The sequence below is a fragment of the Budorcas taxicolor genome, chromosome 10, assembly GCF_023091745.1.
Source record: "Budorcas taxicolor isolate Tak-1 chromosome 10, Takin1.1, whole genome shotgun sequence".
In the NCBI taxonomy this organism is placed as follows: Eukaryota; Metazoa; Chordata; class Mammalia; order Artiodactyla; family Bovidae; genus Budorcas; species Budorcas taxicolor.
Window position 1 is genome coordinate 45,285,778 of NC_068919.1, and position 19,027 is coordinate 45,304,804.

The 19,027-nt window shown below is 38.6% G+C and overlaps 1 protein-coding gene across 1 annotated transcript; it reads right to left on the minus strand.

Annotated features, from left to right (window-relative positions):
• Positions 1-607: 607 nt before the first annotated feature.
• Positions 608-16,140, minus strand: LACTB (lactamase beta). Its single transcript, XM_052646948.1, has 6 exons — positions 15,778-16,140; positions 15,279-15,345; positions 13,571-13,761; positions 12,941-13,292; positions 11,893-12,058; positions 608-1,264 (listed from the first exon to the last, which is right to left on the minus strand). Exons 1-6 carry the CDS (start codon positions 16,138-16,140, stop codon positions 733-735), a joined length of 1,671 nt encoding a protein of 556 aa, XP_052502908.1. The 3' UTR covers positions 608-732.
• Between the last annotated feature and the right edge of the window lie 2,887 nt (positions 16,141-19,027).

The following is a 19,027-nucleotide window of genomic DNA, read 5'->3' on the forward strand; positions in this document are numbered from 1 at the left end:
TGGGAAACATTTCCTCTGGGACCAGAAAAGCCTTTAGATAACTACAACATATTGTCTGCACCCTCATTAGAGACTCTGGTGCCAGATCCATCCAGTCAAGCTACTCCTAAATTCTTGAGCTTCAGAAACCATGGGATAATAAATGTGTGTTCTTTTAAGCTGCAATAGAGAACTAATATACCATTTCTCACAATCTTGTTTCTGCTGTCATTTTTTTCTTTTTAAAACATATATATTTATTTGGTTGTGGCAGGTCTTGGTTGTGGCATGCAGGATCTTTAGTTGCAGCATGTGGGATCTATTTCCCTGACCAGGGATTGAACCTGGATCTCCTGCATTGGGAACATGGAATCTTAGCCACTGGACCACAAGGGAAGTACCATCTGCTGTCATATTAAAAGAACAATATTTTGAGTCTGCTGTTGATGAAATTTCTTCTGTATTACACATTCAGAAAGTACATTTTTATCAGAATATTTTATTTCAAGAGTTAACACTTTTTTCAAAAAGTAAAAATATAGTTACTTCCCTGAGTATAAAGAACTCATCCTCCAATAAAAGACAATTACAAAAGTAAGCAATTAGAGGTACATAATTCTCTGCATTCAGTTATACTCTATTACAAATTTATTCTTTAAAATTGCATGTATTTTGGGACTTCAATGTTTCAAAACAAAACAAAAACCAACAAACAAAAACAAAACCATAACAGCTTGTTTTGCACCTGTGATGTTAAGGTACGTCTGATCTGTCTTTATCAAATTCCAGAGCAATCTTTAAAGCAGTGCTGTTGAGGCCAACAGACTGCATATTACAAATGATAGAAACAACTATTCCTCTTGGGGGGACCTTGGTATTTAGAGCTTCTGCATCCAGTTCTTCAGGAAGGACCAGCAGGACACTACTGGCACCCACTGCGCCTCCAGTGTGTGAGGCATAATGCCGCTGCTTCCTGCAAGAACCATATGTTTGCTTCTTTTCCACCACGCCCCATGCCATTGCATATTTACCCTCTTTATCCCAAGACATCTCTGTGTTAGGGACTGGTGTCCAAATCATAAGCATTGTTTCCGGTTTAAGATATCCAGGTAAAAGATTTTCATTTGAGTTCTTAAACAGCCCGACTTGGTAACCATACAGCATCGCATTCCCAAATTTCAGAAGGTCACCCACTGTAGACAGAAATCCACCACCAGCCCATTTATAGGAGTTATCCACATAAGGTGTGTTGACAAGGCGTTTCTTTTTATTGTAAACATAAAATCTAAAATGAAATAAGAATAGTCATTAAAAATGTGATAGTCTAGTATTGACTTCATACATGAAGATAAATAGAAAAATACATACATGAGACAGATTGTATTTCATTGTAGTGAATATATTTTCTCAGAAAGTAACCACTAGTTTTCAGTATGATTCAAATAAAATGAAACACAAGTTACTGAGTAAAGTATAGAAAGCAGATTATTTTTTCTATTGCAAGGCTTGCCCATGCTGAGTGTATGAAATTTTTAATACTGTTAAAAGATGTACTGATTAGTACACATGATATATATTTGCCCTGTGCATATGCAGAAACACCTAATGTTTGGTAGATATTTTCAGTTCCTGGGTTCAGTGAACCATGTGCTACATGTAAATTTTATAACTAAAAACATACCATTGGGATGTTCAGGAATAAGGTTAATATTTATAAGAAGACTACATCTCCTGGTTAAAAATAACATAGAAATACTATGTATAATGATGGGATGGGGTACTTTCTTGGTGTAGTGGAAGCAGCAGGAGTTAGCAAATCTCAGCCTGAATCCCAACTCTCACCCTTAATAGCTATGTTTATTTTATTTGATTAATAAACATGTATAAACTTCTTACTATGTTCCAGGTATTGTTCTAAGAACTATATACATACGAACTAATTTATTCCTGTAACAATGTTAGGAGATAGGTACTATTAAAATTCCTAAGGCACAGAGAATATACATAACTTGTCCAAAGTCACATAGTTTATAAGTGGCAGAATTGGATTAAAATCTAGGCAATCTGTTGCCTCTCTGCTTCCATCCTAATTTGTAATTAGGTTATTGATAGATTGGTTATTGATGGATCACGTACTATGTGCCAGGCACTGTTTGGATGCTGGGATAAAGTGTTAAAAAAAAAAAGAGACTAACCTGATGAGGTTTCCATTCTAATATGAGGAAACTGTACCATAAACATTAGGTACATAAAATGAAATCACAAAATAAATAAATAAAGGACATAACTCTTGAGGCTCCTGCCTTTCAAGATTCATAATAAAATGGTTTTTCAGTTTGCTGACAGTCTCATCCGTAATGACTCTCATCTTCATCTATCCTTGGCTATTCATAAGCACAGTTAGACCTGAATCTTACCATCATTTTTTTATGTTTTATCACTAGGGTCTCAAACTCAGAAATTTCTTCCTATGACTATGACTTCCAATCCTTCCAGCTCTCCAAATGAACCTGCTCTCTGTCCTCAATGGAACCTTCATCCATGCTCATTGAGTCTTCTCAATTTTCCCAGGTCTTTTAGTTTCTAGTGGTTTCCTCTGATTTTCTCTTCTGGGCTGAACTATATCATCAGTCGTTTGAACCATTTTGGTTGTGGTCTTTAGTGAGACCACATTTTTCGGTTCCACTGTTCTGAACTTACACTATACCAATCCATCAATCCTGAAAAAACCTAAATATCCCATATCTCCCAAGAAAGGCTGCAGGAATTCATATAACAAAGCTGACTGCTATAAATTCATACTCTTGCTAAGGGTCTTTGCTGTTGTTCTCAAATCCTTTCTTCTTTTCTTGGGTATTCCCTGATATGTTGTTGTTGTAGTCACTAAGTTGTGTCCAACTTTTTGCAACTCCATGGGCTACAGCCTACCAGGCACCTCTGTCCATGAAATTTCCCAGGCAAGAATATTGGAGTGGGTTGCCATTTCCTTCTCCAGGGTATCTTCCCAACCCAGGGATCGATCCCATGTCTCTTGCATTGGCAGGCAGATTCTTTATCACTGAGTCAACAGGGAAGCCCCACTCCCTCGTGTACTCTTCATAGTTGGGATTCCCAATCTCACCCTCAGTCCCCTATCCTACTTCCGGCTTAGTCAGCAGATAACTCTATTCTTTGTTTTACTGAGAAGATTGAGACCATCCAAAGTGAGCTAGAAACTCCCATCTTCATCTTAAAACACATTCACATCATCATGCAATCTATCACAAAACTGTCCCATTGTTTTCAAGAGTGATCCTGCTACCTGCACCTTTGACCACCTCCTATCACCTCCACAGCCTGTTTCAGCAGCTATGCTTCCTAGGCCGTAGTGCCCCCTGCAGTCTGCCCGCAGGCAGAGCCAGAGATTGTGCCTCTCCTTTTCCCAGCCATAAAAAGCCCTCTAATGGCTACGAATGTGATGAGAATAAAACTCGAATTTCTCACAGCAGTCTACGACACAGTCAATGGCCTTCAGCACAGGCAGGACTAACTCCCCAAGGGAAATTGTGAGAGGCATTTTTTTTAGCTGTCACAATTATTGGAGGGCTATGACTGAGACTTAGGGGGTAGGGGCCTAAGGGTCCTAAATGTCCTGTGGTATATGGGAAAGTCCCACACCATGGTGCATTCTCCTATATCTATATCCTGTTGGATCAACCATTCTACCAGATGTTCATGTAAACAAAAATAAAATCTGTTTATAACTAGTTGAGCCTAGAACCTCCTCCATTTTATATGTAAATACAAACTACTTTTGGCACATTTTTACTCTAAGATGAATTCTTGAATGCAGCCTTTGTGAAAATTGAAGACCATACTGTATTTTGCTTACAACTTTAGCCAGAGTTAGCCACTAAGGACATGGGTTGAGGCACCAAATGCAATAAACCTCTACTGGCCTGCATTTACTTGTCACATTTAAAATAATTTTACATATTAAGTTGCAGTTGACTTTGTTACATCTTTGCATGTTGTGGTAAGTAAATGTTATCATATTGAGACATCTATTATATACCAGATTTATCTATTATATAATATTCCTTTTATTTCTTTTTTTACATTTTAGTTAAGAGTATAGAATATAGGTTATATGATTTCCTATTTTCATTTCAGATAATAAGGGAAGTGTTAAAACATATTGTTAAAGTACGGAGCAGTGGGTCTAATGGCACTGATACTCACTGTCCAATATAATTTAGCCCTTGCTTACCTCTGGGACCTCATCACTTACAACATCTTGTCTTCCTTCATAGCTTTCCTTATTATTCATGTTTCAATTCAACTGACATGGCCCCAAACCAATATATTTTAAATAGAGCTCCCCTTAACAGCCTCTTAGTGTATATCCCACTGCTCCGTTCTATTTTCTTCATGTCAATATAGAAGAATCTCAGTTTACATTTCCACAGAATGTAAGTCTCATAAGGGCAGGAATCTTATCTACCTAGTCCACTGATATTTCCCCCAGCTAGAACAGTACTGGACATCCACTGAGTACTGGGAAATATGTTGAATACACGAAAGCATCACTTGTTGGCCAAGTATGTAACGGAGACTCCTTGTAAGGCATTGGAGAGAAAAGAAAAATCATACACCGTGGCTGCTCTCAAGGGCAAACAGTCTTGTTGGATAGTTCTTAAATTTTAGAGCATCATATGAATCGCCTGGAGATTTTGTTAAAATGCAGATTCCACTTCAGTAGGTCTGGAGAGGGCCCCAAATCCTACAGTTCTAACAAGCTCCCAAGTGATGCCAATATTGCTTTGAGTAACAGGTTATGGGATAACTAGAAAGATGGATGTGAGGAATCCTGAGCACTAGTGAGAGCAAGACTTGTTGAAATGGCTCCTCACTCCGCTGGGGAGCAAAGAGTTCAGTTTGACTGAAGCAGAGAGTGCTTCAAAAGGTGATGCCAGAGGAGTAGACATGGGACAGGGTACACGTCATAAAGGCTTTCCTTGCCATGATAGGAATTTTGATGCCTTCACCTTAGTTCACAAAGTGCTCTAGTTTTTTATATGCTAAGGGAAAACACACACACACACACACTCACATTTTTTTTTTTTTCTTATCCCCATTACAGCTTCCAGTTTCCAGTCTTTTCACTCTCAGTTCAGTTCAGTCACTCAGTCGTGCTGGACTCTTTGCGACCCCATGAATTGCAGCACGCCAGGCCTCCCTATCCATCACCAACTCTTGGAGCCTACCCAAATTCATGTCCATCGAGTCGGTGATGCCATCCAGCCATCTCATCCTCTGTCGTCTCCTTCTCCTCCTGCCCCCAATCCCTCCCAGCATCAGGGTCTTTTCCAATGAGTCAATCTTCACATAAGGTGGCCAAAGTACTGTAGTTTCAGCTTCAACATCAGTCCTTCCAATGAACACCCAGGACTGATCTCCTTTAGAATGGACTGGTTGGATCTCCTTACAGTCCAAGGGACTCTCAAGAGTCTTCTCCAACACCACAGTTCAAAAGCATCAATTCTTCAGTGCTCAGCTTTCTTCACAGTCCAACTCTCACATCCATTCATGACCACTGGAAAAACCATAGCCTTGACTAGATGGACCTTTGTTGGCAAAGTAATGCCTCTGCTTTTGAATATGCTATCTAGGTTGGTCATAACTTTCCTTCCAAGGAGTAAGCGTCTTTTACTTTCATGGCTGCAATCACCATCTGCAGTGATTTTAGAGCCCAAAAAAATAGTCTGAGACTGTTTCCACTGTTTCCCCATCTATTTCCCATGAAGTGATGGGACCAGATGCCATAGTTTTCTGAATGCTGAGCTTTAAGCCAACTTTCTCACTCTCCTCCTTCACTTTCATCAAGAGGCTTTTTAGTTCTCCTTCACTTTCTGCCATAAGGGTGGTGTCATCTGCATATCTGAGGTTATTGATATTTCTCCCAGCAATCTTGATTCCAGTTTGTGCTTCCTCCAGCCCAGCGTTTCTCATGATGTACTCTGAATCTAAGTTAAATAAGCAGGGCCTTGAAGTACTCCTTTTCCTGTTTGGGACCAGGCCATTGTTCATGGCCAGTTCTAACTGTTGCTTCCTGACCTGCATACAGATTTCTCAAGAGGCAGGTCAGGTGGTCTGGTATTCCCATCTCTTTCAGAATTTTCCACAGTTTATTGTGATCCACACAGTTAGAGGCTTTGGCATAGTCAATAAAGCAGAAATTGATGTTTTTCTGGAACTCTCTTGCTTTTTCGATGATCCAGCAGATGTTGGCAATTTGATCTCTGGTTCCTCTGCCTTTTCTAAAACCAGCTTGAACATCTGTAAGTTCATGGTTCACGTATTGCTGAAGCCTGGCTTGGAGAATTTTGAGCATTACTTTGCAAGTGTGTGACATGAGTGCAATTGTGCAGTAGTTTGAGCATTCTTTGGCATTGCCTTTCTTTGGGATTGGAATGAAAACTGACCTTTTCCAGTCCTGTGGCCATTGCTGAGTTTTCCAAATTTGCTGGCATATTGAGTGCAGCACCTTCACAGCATCATCTTTCAGGATTTGAAATAGCTCAACTGGAATTCCATCACCTCCACTAGTTTTGTTGGTAGTGATGCTTTCTAAGGCCCACTTGACTTCACATTCCAGGATGTCTGGAATTCTCATATTTTGCCAAACTACATGAAACAGTCCACACCTGCTGTTTTCATGCACTCACCCTCTCCATTCATTTAGTTCCTTAGAATATAGCTTCTGTTCCCTCATCTCTACTAAACAGCTCTCTTGCGTGTTATCAAGGATCTTCTAATTCCCCTCATTCTAGCTTCCCCTGTAGCTCTGTGACCCACCACATCACTGACACTCCCCACAGGCCAGTTTGCTCTGCGCTCTCTCTTCTAGCTCTCAGTCCCATGACTCCCCAGATCCCTCCCATCACCAGGGGTCCCAGGGTCCCAGGTCTTCTTTTCTATAGGAATTAACTACAAAACTACAGCTGTACCACAATCCCTGTTCCAAATTTATCACTGGTTTTTCTATTAGCATTAATGAGTCTCAAACTTGTTTCTCAATGTTGTTTATCAGAATGAGTAGTGGGCCTCATCCCTCCCTTCAAAATTCATAACTCGGAAGGATAGTGGGCACATAATTTGAAAAATGACTCCTCTATCTTCTGTCATGATTCTTACATGTCTCCCAAAATTCCAAGTCATAATATTGGGTGAAGCAGGAGTGACCACAGGTATATACTCTGAAGATTAAAAAAGTCTACAGAGGATCTAAATATGCTCCCCCATGAGCCAATGATCTGATACATTGTCTTCTCATTTTGCAAGATGGACGTGTCCAGAAGTGATCTCTTCTGAACCTTCTCATATTTCTCCTCTCCATTAAGACCTTTCTTGCCTCTCTTGCCCTCAACTCTCTCACATTCAGTAATGACAAATCTCATCATTCAACCTTAGCTTTCTGTCTAATCTTTCTCCCTTCCTTTCATTCCTATAGCCACTCTTGTATTTAAGGTCCTCGTTACTTTTTGCCTGAACACTGATTACACTTGTATTTCCAGTCAATCAAATTTCAAAAAAATCTCACATGATAGAATAATAAAAATAGGTTTCTCAATGAAAAATATATTTGTTAGAGTGATCTTGAAGTTTGTAAACTGGGAGAGACCTACAAACCTATTTTGGTTAATAATCAGCTTTGCATTATACAACTTTTAATGAAGTGTTTCAAAGCACTTACATCAAGGCTGGAAATTAGGATGACTCCTCTTTCAAAATAAATTCTAAGCTATATTCTTTTGATTCCTTTTTACAGAGGACAAATTAATGACTTCTCATGAAAATAATCTTGATCAACTGAATAACTTTACTATTTCAAATTCTTAAGGGATTTCTGCACTAAAAGAATGGAATTATGGACACAAGTTCTTAAATTACTGGAATATCTTTTTAACTGGATAACTGATGGAATGATGCCAGATGACAAACAGTCATCCTGAAGAATCTCTATAGTTTCTGCACAACATTATAGTACTATAGAAATCTACATCTAGAAGCTTATAAATGCAAAATAATTTTAAATCCCTTTTAAAATGCCTTTACAAATAATTATGTATCACTTTGTATTTTATTGCTTTAAGAAGTTAAAAAACCTATAGAATTTAACATGCATATTATACAAACCAATCTCACTCTAACATTTAGCATTCCTATTACCAGATAGACTAAAGGCATAAAAGAAAGCTTCACAAGGAACAATGCTTAATTTTAGAAGATACTTGAAAAAATAAAAATAATTAATAATAAAGACAATAAGAGAAGGAAAAGACCATACTTATACTGTAAAAATACAGCAAACACGTCAGAAAACATTTTATTTGATTTTGGTCTTATCCAATTAGGAAAGAGATCTTTGTTGCACGTATTATGCCAAACACAGAGAAAATAAGAATGGTGTCTAATAATAAGCTAATGCATTGACTAAGGATTCCCCTATCAACAGTGTCCTTCAGTGGCAAGAACATTCACTCCATTCCCCTGTGGGTTTTTGCTTAAAGGGTTATTTAGTTTACTTGCTTATACAGAATATACCTGAAATACAGAATAAATATATCTATTTGCATATACAGAATCAATGTTCCTATTCTTCAAGAAACCCCAGTTTTATTCAGGACAACAATGCACCCAGCTAAAAACCGATTTCTCTGCATTCCTTACAGCTGAATGTGGCCTGACACTAAAATTCTGGCCAAAGAAATGTAGGTAGTATTGCGGAGTGGGATTCTGGGAAAATACCTCAAACAGGTGACTCGGAGACACTAGTTTAAAGACACACACACATTCACACAGAGAAGTGATAAAGATGATAAATATTTACTTCTGGGGCACAGTAACTCTAAAAAGCCTAGGTCAAGATAATATAAACATATTTATGATTATACCAAGGGGTCAGTAGACTAGATAACAAAGCTGCAAACTTTTGCTCAAAATTTTATTTCTTGTAAAATTGTACCACAAAACAAACAGAAACATAAGCAATTACTAAGTTTTACTTTAAGGTTTTTTTTTTTTTAAACATACATCTTTGAGAAGATTTCTTTTATTTCATGCACTTCTACTCGAAGCTGGTGCCTCTAAGCCCTTTTGAAATAACTATTACAAAAATAAAAAAGAATCAGAGTTGAGCTTTTAGAGGCCCAAATAAAAATTCTATCAAGTAAACTAAAAACAAAGAAAATGGACAGACATTTTCCTCTATAACAACATTTCCTTCTTCTTTTAGTGTCCTACTTTATTTCTGCAGCCCATTTAATCAACCTAAAAAGAATCACTCACTACTTCAGCACCACTGGGCACAAGCAAAATCTAAAGAAAAACCCAGAGCTGATGGAAACCTTTAACGGTAGAAACAGAAACCCACTGCCTTTTCTCAAAGAATGGGCGATAAGATGAAATTAACTCACTGTCACGTGCCATGTTTTGGTATTTGTGCATTATTTACTAAGAAAACAACAAACAACAGCTGACTTGCAGTCTGCACATTCGTGATTCTTAATTTTCAGTTGAGAAAAGAGGCTCAGTGATTCTTCCTTATATAAAAGAGTAGGTATTTGTTATCAAATGCCTAGATTTAACTCAAAATAAGGTTATGCATCTATGCCAACACTACTAGAGAATCTTTTCTAGATTCAACTGACAACTTCAGGTGTTATTTATGTTTCCAGTAGAATATAATGTGGACCTAGACATAATAAGCATTGCCTGAAAACTAAGGTCATTTCCATCATTAAAGTGTCTACAAACAACAAATGCTGGAGAGGGTATGGAGAAAGGGAACCCTCCTACACTGTTGGTGGGAATGTAAGTTAGTGTAGCCGCTATGGAGAAGAGTAAGGAGGTTCCTCAAAAAATTAAAAATAGAATTGCCATATGATCCAGTAATCCCACTCTTTGGCATATACTCGGACAAAACCGTAATTCAAGAAGATACATGCACCCCTATGTTCATAGAAGCACTGTTTGCAATAGCCAAGGCATGGAAACAATCTAAATGTCCATCAATGAATAAATAAAGATGTGTGTATACACACACACACACGATGTATACTCAGCCATAAAAAAAGAAATAAATGTCATTTGTAGCAACATGAATGTAACTAGAGATTATCATACTAAATAAGTCAGGAAGAGAAAGACAAATACCACATGATATCACTTATATATGGAATCTAAAATACTGCATACATGAACCTATCTACAAATCAGAAACAGACTCACAGACATAGAGAACAGGCTGTGGTTGCCAAAGGGGAGGTGAGGAGGCAGAGGGATGAACTGGGAGCCTGGGGTTAGTTGATGCAAACTGTTACATTTAGAGCGGATAAACAACAAGGTCCTACTAATACAGCACAGAGAAATATATCCAATTTCCTGGGATACAACATAATATAAAAGAATATTAAATAAAGAACGTGTATATGTGTATAAGTGAGCCTCTTTGCTATACAGCAGAAATTAGCACAACATTGTAAATCAACTTCAATTAAAAAAAAAAAACAGAACAAAACAACCAAAAAAACCTACAGGTCATTTAAAAATTATAATTCATTGCTCGCTGCTAACCTAATTTCTTTTAGGTTCAAAAAATCTCTTTCACGCTGATTTGCAATGGACATTTGATCCTTTTAAATAAGCTGATAATTTTAAAATGGTAATTTAACTAAATACAACAGTAAACTGAGCAAAGCTAGTATGGGGAGATAAACCTAAAAACATCTACCATTTCATCTAGTCAAGTATCATTAAGTCATTTGTAAAGTGTGTTCTCTAATGGAAACTTAAAAGGTAAAAGTAACAGTTGATTAGTTAAATGCGTTGTTACCTTTCTAACCAACCAAATAATAAGAGTAAAATGAAAAACACCATAACTGTAAAACTCGAATTAGTCTTTAGTCACAAGATTTTCTTTCACTGCCTTTTTTATACATTACTAGTAAAAATTATGACAAAATTTTAGCTTATTTCAATAAAATGATTTTCAAAGTTTTACAGGGGAGAAAACTGGTATATACCACTTCAAATTATTATCACCACTAAAGGAATACAATGACTCATGTGACTTCTGAGAGACCTGACGACTAAATGTAACGTGCAATCCTAGATTAGATCCTGCACCAGAAAGAAAAATGTTTTTCCTTGTGTTATAAAGGACATTATTGGGGCAACTAATAAAATCTGAATAATGTCTGTAGATTTGATATAAGTATTATGTTGATGTTCATTTCCTGAATGCCCTTAGTTTTAGAAAATACTTAAGAAATATTTAGAAAATACTTAAGAAATATTTAGAAAATATTTAAGTATTTATGGGTACCACTTAAGTATAAGGGGTAGCATATTGCCAACTGATTTCCAAATGGCTGAGAAAAAATAACAGAGACAGATAAAGCAAATGTTAAAATAAGTAATGTGGGGAATCTGGTTGAAGAGTATATGAAAATTCTTTGTACCAGTTTGTGTAACTTTTCTATATGTGTAAGATAATTTCAAAATTTTAAAAATAATTAAAAATAATAAAAGGTAAATAAAACATTAACTAAAATATAATAGATGATGGAAGATCAAATTATAGATACCCATGATGGGTACAATTTTAGTTTAATTATTCATGTGCTTAAATTATTATTGCTAACTTTTATAAGGACCTTGGACTACTTCATATATATATATAAATATATATATGAAAAATCAAATACATTTTATTTTACTTACATTATAGGTGGAAAAAGAGACATGAAGAAAAGCTCCCAAAATGTGGCAAGTTGATTATGGAATGGAGACAAGCAAAGCGTGACTTTAAATTGATAACATAGTGTGAAGATGCAATATAGCTAGACATACCAGAAGGTAATCATTTACCTTGCTCTATTGTAAATCACTGGCTCATTTTCCTCCTGCACAGTTGTCAGCATATCCAAGTCATGGAATATTTTCTGCATATAGTCCAAATATTTATATCCTGAAGCTCTTTCTACTATGGCTGCCAGTAGGGTATAGCCAAAAGTTGAATACAAAAACTGACTACCTTGAGACATCATTGCAAAGGGGGGAAAAAAAGAATGCTTCATTATTATTCAAAAACATGCAAAATATTTTTCTACTGAAAACTGACATATTTTAAAAACTAGAATATTTTACTTAACCATTTAGGTGAAGATCATGGATGATATATTAACGAATTTAGTCAACTTTGCAATGGCCCTGCTTATTTCATGTCTCAAACACAAGAATGTTAATAAAATGATAGATATATTTATTAGTTTTTTTGTTTGTTTTTTTTTTTTTCGCCATGCCCCGACCAGGGATTGAACCCCTTGCCCCTTGCAATGGAAGGGCAGAGTCCTAACCACTGGACCTCTAGGGAATTTCCACAAACCACTTTTAAAATGAAAATGGAATACAAGGACATAAACCTGCAATAAATTTAAAGTAGTTTTGGCAGGCATCATACCAAAAAATACACAAAAAAATTATTTTTATAGAGCAGCTTTTTGGGAAATAAAATTAGGCTGGTGTATGCTAATTTCTTTAAGAAATGAACACATACAACAAATTGAACAATTTAATTAAATACTAACAAAATACAAAAAATCAGCAGTGCTTCATCATGCAAACTTTGGTCCAAATTTTATTTGGAGGGCTATTCCAACCCCTTATTTTTTCCATGAATATCCTGATACTGAGAACTCATTAAATGTCTAGGTAGCCTCCAGTGAAGTTAAAGCAAACAACTAACTTCCTGAATACTAGGCTTTGTTAAGAACTATAGACAACAAAGGCAAGCATCTAACAAAACCATACCATCATCAACCACATTGAATGCACTCAGGATGGTATCATTTTGGAGTTTCTGAAAATTAATCATTCAATAATGATGATTTTGTAAAAAGAAGAAATTAACACTCACCAGGTTTGAAGAACAAAGGGTCATTTTTAAATAATCTTAGAGATTCAATTGAATTTTCAAATTTTTCTTTCAAATATAATTCACCTTGTTCAAAATCATTCTTTTTCTTGCAAGGCTTTGAATTTCGGCCTTTGGTTTCATTATCTTGCTCTATCTTAGCTTTAGCAAAGTCATTCTTTTCATTACTTTTGCCTCCTTTTTCTTTTAACTCTTTTTCTTGGTCAGATTCCATCATCCCTTTCATCATCTTTAAGGCTTTATAAGCTTTCTCTTCTTTCACCTTTTTCATGTCCTTTTCATAATGACGAATTCCACTTAAATGGGAAATCAATAATCTTGTTGTGACAGACACCTAAAAGTAAAAATAAAAATTCAACGATGGTATTAAACTGCATAATAAAAAGTCAGTAGCCTTGGAATGATGTTTCAGCAATATTTTCCATTTTAAGCTGCTGCTATCATGTACACATCTTTGGCCTCAAATTTTAGAAAAATATCCACTCAGTTATTATCAGGATAAAATAAAATTTTAATCCATTAATAAAATTTAAAAACAAATCAAATAATCTTATGAAACCTTTTAAAAACCACTTAGACATCATTAGAAAAACGAATTATGAACTTCATTACCTTTTCACCTTCATATTCTTTTTCTGGGAATTCAGGAACATAATGTTGTACTGGAATATCAAAATCCAGTTTCCCTGCTTCCCACAGTTTGGCAATAGCAACCATGGTGAGGCTTTTGCTGATACTGGCAATTCTCATAACTGTCTCTGGCTTGCATGGTACACGGTTCTCAACATCAGCATAACCTAAACCTTTGGGAGAAAAAAGCAAAAAGTCATAATAGGTCTCATGGTCAAAGGAGTCTTCAAAAACTGAACTAATACTATCTTAAAACAATCTATGTGCTTATCAAAAGAAAAAGCTATTCTACTTGCATAATTAATCAAAACTGAACATATAAGGGATGAGTCTTAGCAATACTGACAACAGTAGGCCTAACAATTTAACCTTATAACAAGACTGAAACTGTACCCTGTGCAAAACAGTAATGTTATGATTCAGTTACTGATGCTTAGCTTATCTAAAAAATTTGGTTATTCCATATTTTAAACAAATTACATTCTTTAAGGAAAACATCATTGTTCTTCAGATTATATTTATTCTTGATTTTTTAGGGAGTTTATACAAAATCCCTTAAAATGACTAATAAAACAAATGTGAAAAGATGCCCCAGAAAACCAATCAAGCTAATCATCAATTAAATTCAGCTGCAGGTCAGAAGAAGACTAATGTACTCATGGGGTCGCAAAGAGTCAGACACGACTGACAACAACAACGAGTTTAAATAAAGCTCCTTCTAACCTCTGAGCCACCAGGGAAGCCCAGAAAATATTTTAAGTTTGGTTTCATCTTCTGTAGGATAAAAGTGTGGCAATCTAAGATATATAAAGAACTTAGATCTGAAAAGAATGAAAAGATATAATTATTTTCACCTGTAAATGTAGATTATGCAGAAAAATACTTGCATAAAAACAGAGCCCTCACCTACAGAGCTGACATTTATATAATTTTTATTATAATATCTTTCATAAATGTTGATTGGGCTATGCTTAAACTTGGATAAAGAATCATTTTTTCTTTAAATTCAAAACCTTACTGCTCCTATCAACTTATAAAAGTACTGCTTCCTTTAAATGATGTCTGAGACAACATTTCCTAAAAGCTGGGTTTCTAAAAACCTTCTGTGATGAGTTGGACCAGTTTGTGCACAATGGAAAAGTAAACCAAATTACAAAATTCTTTGATAAAAGTATCACAGAATGACTAGAAATCTATCTTCCCAAGTTGCTAGCTTTTTCTGAAAATATAGCTGACATCTCCTTATAGTCAAAAACAAAAACAAACAAAGTAGATTGTAAACTCATTGAGAAAAAGGAATCATGTATATCCCCAGTTCTTAGTACTGTGCATTTTACACAACAGAGGACTCATAAATCGACTGAATTAAAAAGGAAAACCACTACATTCTGATGTTTTATTTAATCATAAGGGTTATCTACAAACGTGCAGTTAGACTGTTTTATACACAACTTTGAAAGCAATAAATTCAGTCTTTTAAGAAAGTGGGGGTAGAAACAACCCATCTTTAAGACTCCATTTTATTCATCAGTCATATTTTAAGCCTTGCTATTCTATTCCAACACAGAATAAAGTCCAATTCTTTATTCTGTTAGACACTTTTCTTTAAAGTATGTATTCCACTTCATGGAAGATTTTATTCACCGACTGGCAGAAAATAAGCCAATAAATAAAGCTATTCTGAGCCTACCTTCTGACCAGACTTCTTTTCCATCTACAGAGACTCCAACTACAATGCCAGGTGCGCCCACCTCATCCTAAGAGCCAAGGGGAAAGCATAGTTCAAGAGCACAGCTCAAAGAAGGTCCGAAATCCGCCTGCGCCTTCCTCGAGGGCTTCCCTCGGCCCCGCCCCACCACGCCCCCTCGGCCCGGGCCCCGCCCACCTCCGCTCCGGCCGGCCGGGCGCTAACGGTGAGGGGTGTGCCTGCTGGGCACCCTGAGGGGGAAGGGGCGGTCCCCGAGGCGGACCTTGACCTCCGCCCCGACTGGGGCAACCTCCCAACAGCTTCTGACCATGGCCGGGAGAACGGGAAACGGGAAGTCTTTCTCGCCACCAGCCGGCATCCCGCCGCCCGGGATGGGGTCCTCTCGCCCCGAAGGATAACCACCAAGGGGCCTCATTATTCCGGGGTGACGCCGGGGGTGGGGCGCCGGGTTCCCGGCTGCCTACACCCCCGGTCGCTCCACCTTGATCCTGTGCAGGAGGTCGCGGCTGCTGTCGATGGCTCTGGCGAAGTGCCTGGCGTGCGGCGGCGCCAGGGTCTGCGGAGACCACGGGGCGAGGGGCTGTTCCTGCGCCTGCAGCAGCTCGGCCTGAGGCGGGGCCTCGGGGTCGGGGGCCGCGGCAGGTGGCGCGGGGGATGCGCCCCTCAGCCCGCCGGCCAGCTTAACCCCAAGTGCCAGCCCCAGCCCCAGCCCGAGGCCCCCGACCCACCCGGGGCCGAGTGGCGGCAGCCCGGCACGCTGATGAACCGCACGCCGCCCACAGCCCCAGGCGCAGCCCCGGGTGGTCGCGGCCCTGGCCGTCACGGCTGACAGGAGCCGGTACATGGTGTCTCTGGCGAGCCGGCAGCTTCAGAGCTCCCACAGGCCGGGCTGGCGGCTGAGGCTCTAGGAAGGGATGGGAGGGCGGGGAAGGGAGGGGGGCGGTGACTGCGCTCGGGCCCTAGCAGTCAAGGCACGATGGGCGGAGCGCCGATAGCATCGAGTCCTTCCTCTTTTCCTTTTTTAACTTTGTCCTGTCTCTTTCTTGATATTTCTTCATCTTTCTCCCTCCCCTCGTTTCCCCCCTTCTGCCTCCTCTTAGATCCGGTGTCACCTCCTCAGAGAAGCGTTCGTAGGCTCCGTCCCTAGGAGCTCTCTCCACACCTGGAGCCCCAGTGCGCACATCTTCAGTTCAGTTCAGTTCAGTCCAGTCGCTCAGTCATGTCCGACTCTTTGCGACCCCATGAATTGCAGCACACCAGGCCTCCCTGTCCATCACCAACTCCCGGAGTTCACCCAAACTCATGTCCATCGAGTCAGTGATGCCATCCAGCCAGTGATGCCATCCAGCCATCTCATCCTCTGTCGTCCCCTTCTCCTCCTGCCCCCAATCCCTCCCAGCATCAGAGTCTTTTCCAGAGTCAACTCTTCGCATGAGGTGGCCAAAGTATTGGAGTTTCAGCTTCAGCATCAGTTCTTCCAAAGAACACCCAGGACTGATCTCCTTCAGAATGGACTGGTTGGATCTCCTTGCAGTCCAAGGGACTCTCAAGAGTCTTCTCCAACACCACAGTTCACAAGCATCAATTCTTCAGCGCTCAGCCTTCTTCACAGTCCAACTCTCACATCCATACATGACCACTGGAAAAACCATAGCCTTGACTAGATGGACCTTTGTTGGCAAAGTAATGTCTCTGCTTTTGAATATGCTATCTAGGTTGGTCATAACTTTCAGTAACACTTAACGCTTTGTTCCACTCAACTAATCTGATTTCTTACCAGGCCGACTTACTTTAGATCTTCAGCTCCTGCAACAGTGCTTGGCACACAGCAGCAGCTCAGTAGGCAGCTCCTTTCCCCAGGACCCTTTTCCTCTCTTGTCATGTCTATTCTTTATGTCTCATTTCAGCTTCTTCCATTTCTCTGAGGCTCTTTAAAATCTCTTACTTCTGAAAGTCTAGCTTCACACCACATCAAACATATAACAATATTGTTGTATCTAGGCCTCATATTAAAAAAAATGCTGTTAAAAATTCTGTGAATAAAATTTGCACTTAAAACTTCTAATCCAAAAGTATCATGTAATTTGTAGTTAGGTATGATCTCTGACAGCTGTAGATGATCAGAGGTTCTTGTGAAATAAGAAACCTAACCTCAGGTTACCATAAAATGTAAAAGGAGTATAATCCTAACTGAACAGTTAATGAGATGTTAATTTTGAAGATAAGCATTCATTACTTCGGGATATATAATTATCTTTTATATATTACATATGGTATATTTAAAATATCATAGTATTTTTAAAAATAAAAATATTTAATATGTATTAAATCAAATTATTTAAATAATAAATATATTTATATATTTCCCAAGGATTTCTGAAAGCTTGTAAACCTTAGCACTGGGGCAGCATACACAATGTATAAAATGAGCCTGTCTTTCCTTATACGTGGAATTTGTAGGGAGAATTCACAGACTTGACAAGCTATTGTCAAGAGAAAAAGTTGCGAACATCTTGAAAAAATGAAAGTGTTAGTTGCTCAGCCATGTCCGACTCTGCGACCCCATGAACTGCAGCCCTCTAGGCTCCTCTGTCCATGGAATTCGCCAGGTAAGAATACTGGAGTGGGTTGCCATTTCCTTCTCCATGGAGCTTCCTGATCCAGGGATCAAACCTGGGTCTCCTGCCTTGCAGGGAGATTCTTCACCATCTGAGCCACCAGGGAACCCCAAACATCTAGAGCTATTATTTAATTTTAAGGAAAAGGCAATAATGGTAACCATATCTAGTCAGAAGATCCTTGAGCTAAATAATTATACAGTGATGGGCTGTTTATAAAGCCTACAACCCTGAAGAGACCAGGTTATCCTAGGACCCAAAAGTTTTTGCAGTGAAACTCACTGAGGACCCTGGAGTACCACCTGCTGTTAGAGTGGACAGGGTGTACTCTGGCACCATGGTATTGGAGGTTCCTGTTAGAGGGGACCCCACTACTCCAAGCACATCTCAGTGAGAGAAAAGTATAAAGAATGTAAAAGACAGCCAATAGTGGTTACAATAAATTCTAATTTTATCATTCTTTTAAAAACTATACTATATATTTTATGCACTCTTCACCTCTCCTTGAATCAGAAGCAGAGAGCCATATAGAGAGCAAAAGCCAAGATCCTCACGGACTTCTACCGTTTTAGAAGTAGGGAGAGGCCACTCAAATTATGGCTTCTGTGAATGTAATGAAGAATAGATGTTCTCCATGAAAATCAAGGGCATGGGGTTGCTAAGAGTTGGATACGACTGAGCGACTTCACTTTCACTTTTCACTTTCATGCATTGGAGAAGGAAATGGCAACCCACTCCAGTATTCTTGCCTGGAGAATCCCAGGGACAGGGGAGCCTGTTGGGCTGCCGTCTACGGGGTCGCACAGAGTCGGACATGACTAACTTAGCAGCAGCAGCAGCAGCAGGAGGCAACTTAATCAAGCAGCTGGCAGACATGGTGGCAGGATTTTTACTATCACTGTGAGGCAGGAGCCTAGAGCTGCAATATTTCAGCTGTCTCTGGACTGGGAGCCCCAGAAACCAAATAGAAGAAAAGTAAACCAAGAGATGGAAAAGGAGTGGGATGACAGGAAAAGGAGAGAATGGCAAAAGAAGAAGGAAATTTTTCCACTAAAAGTAAACCTGCAAACCAAATTTCTGAAACACATAAGGAAAATATTTTTAAGAAAGACT

Bases quoted from the DNA above. Each gene is read 5' to 3' on its own strand.
- LACTB (XM_052646948.1), bottom strand. From the start codon at position 16,140: ATGTACCGGCTCCTGTCAGCCGTGACGGCCAGGGCCGCGACCACCCGG. The intron at 15,346-15,777 runs GTGGAGCGACCG...CTTGGCTCTTAG, and splicing joins ACCTCCTGCACAGGATCAAG to GATGAGGTGGGCGCACCTGG. The intron at 1,265-11,892 runs GTAAATGATTAC...ATTTCATTTTAG, and splicing joins GTGATTTACAATAGAGCAAG to ATTTTATGTTTACAATAAAA.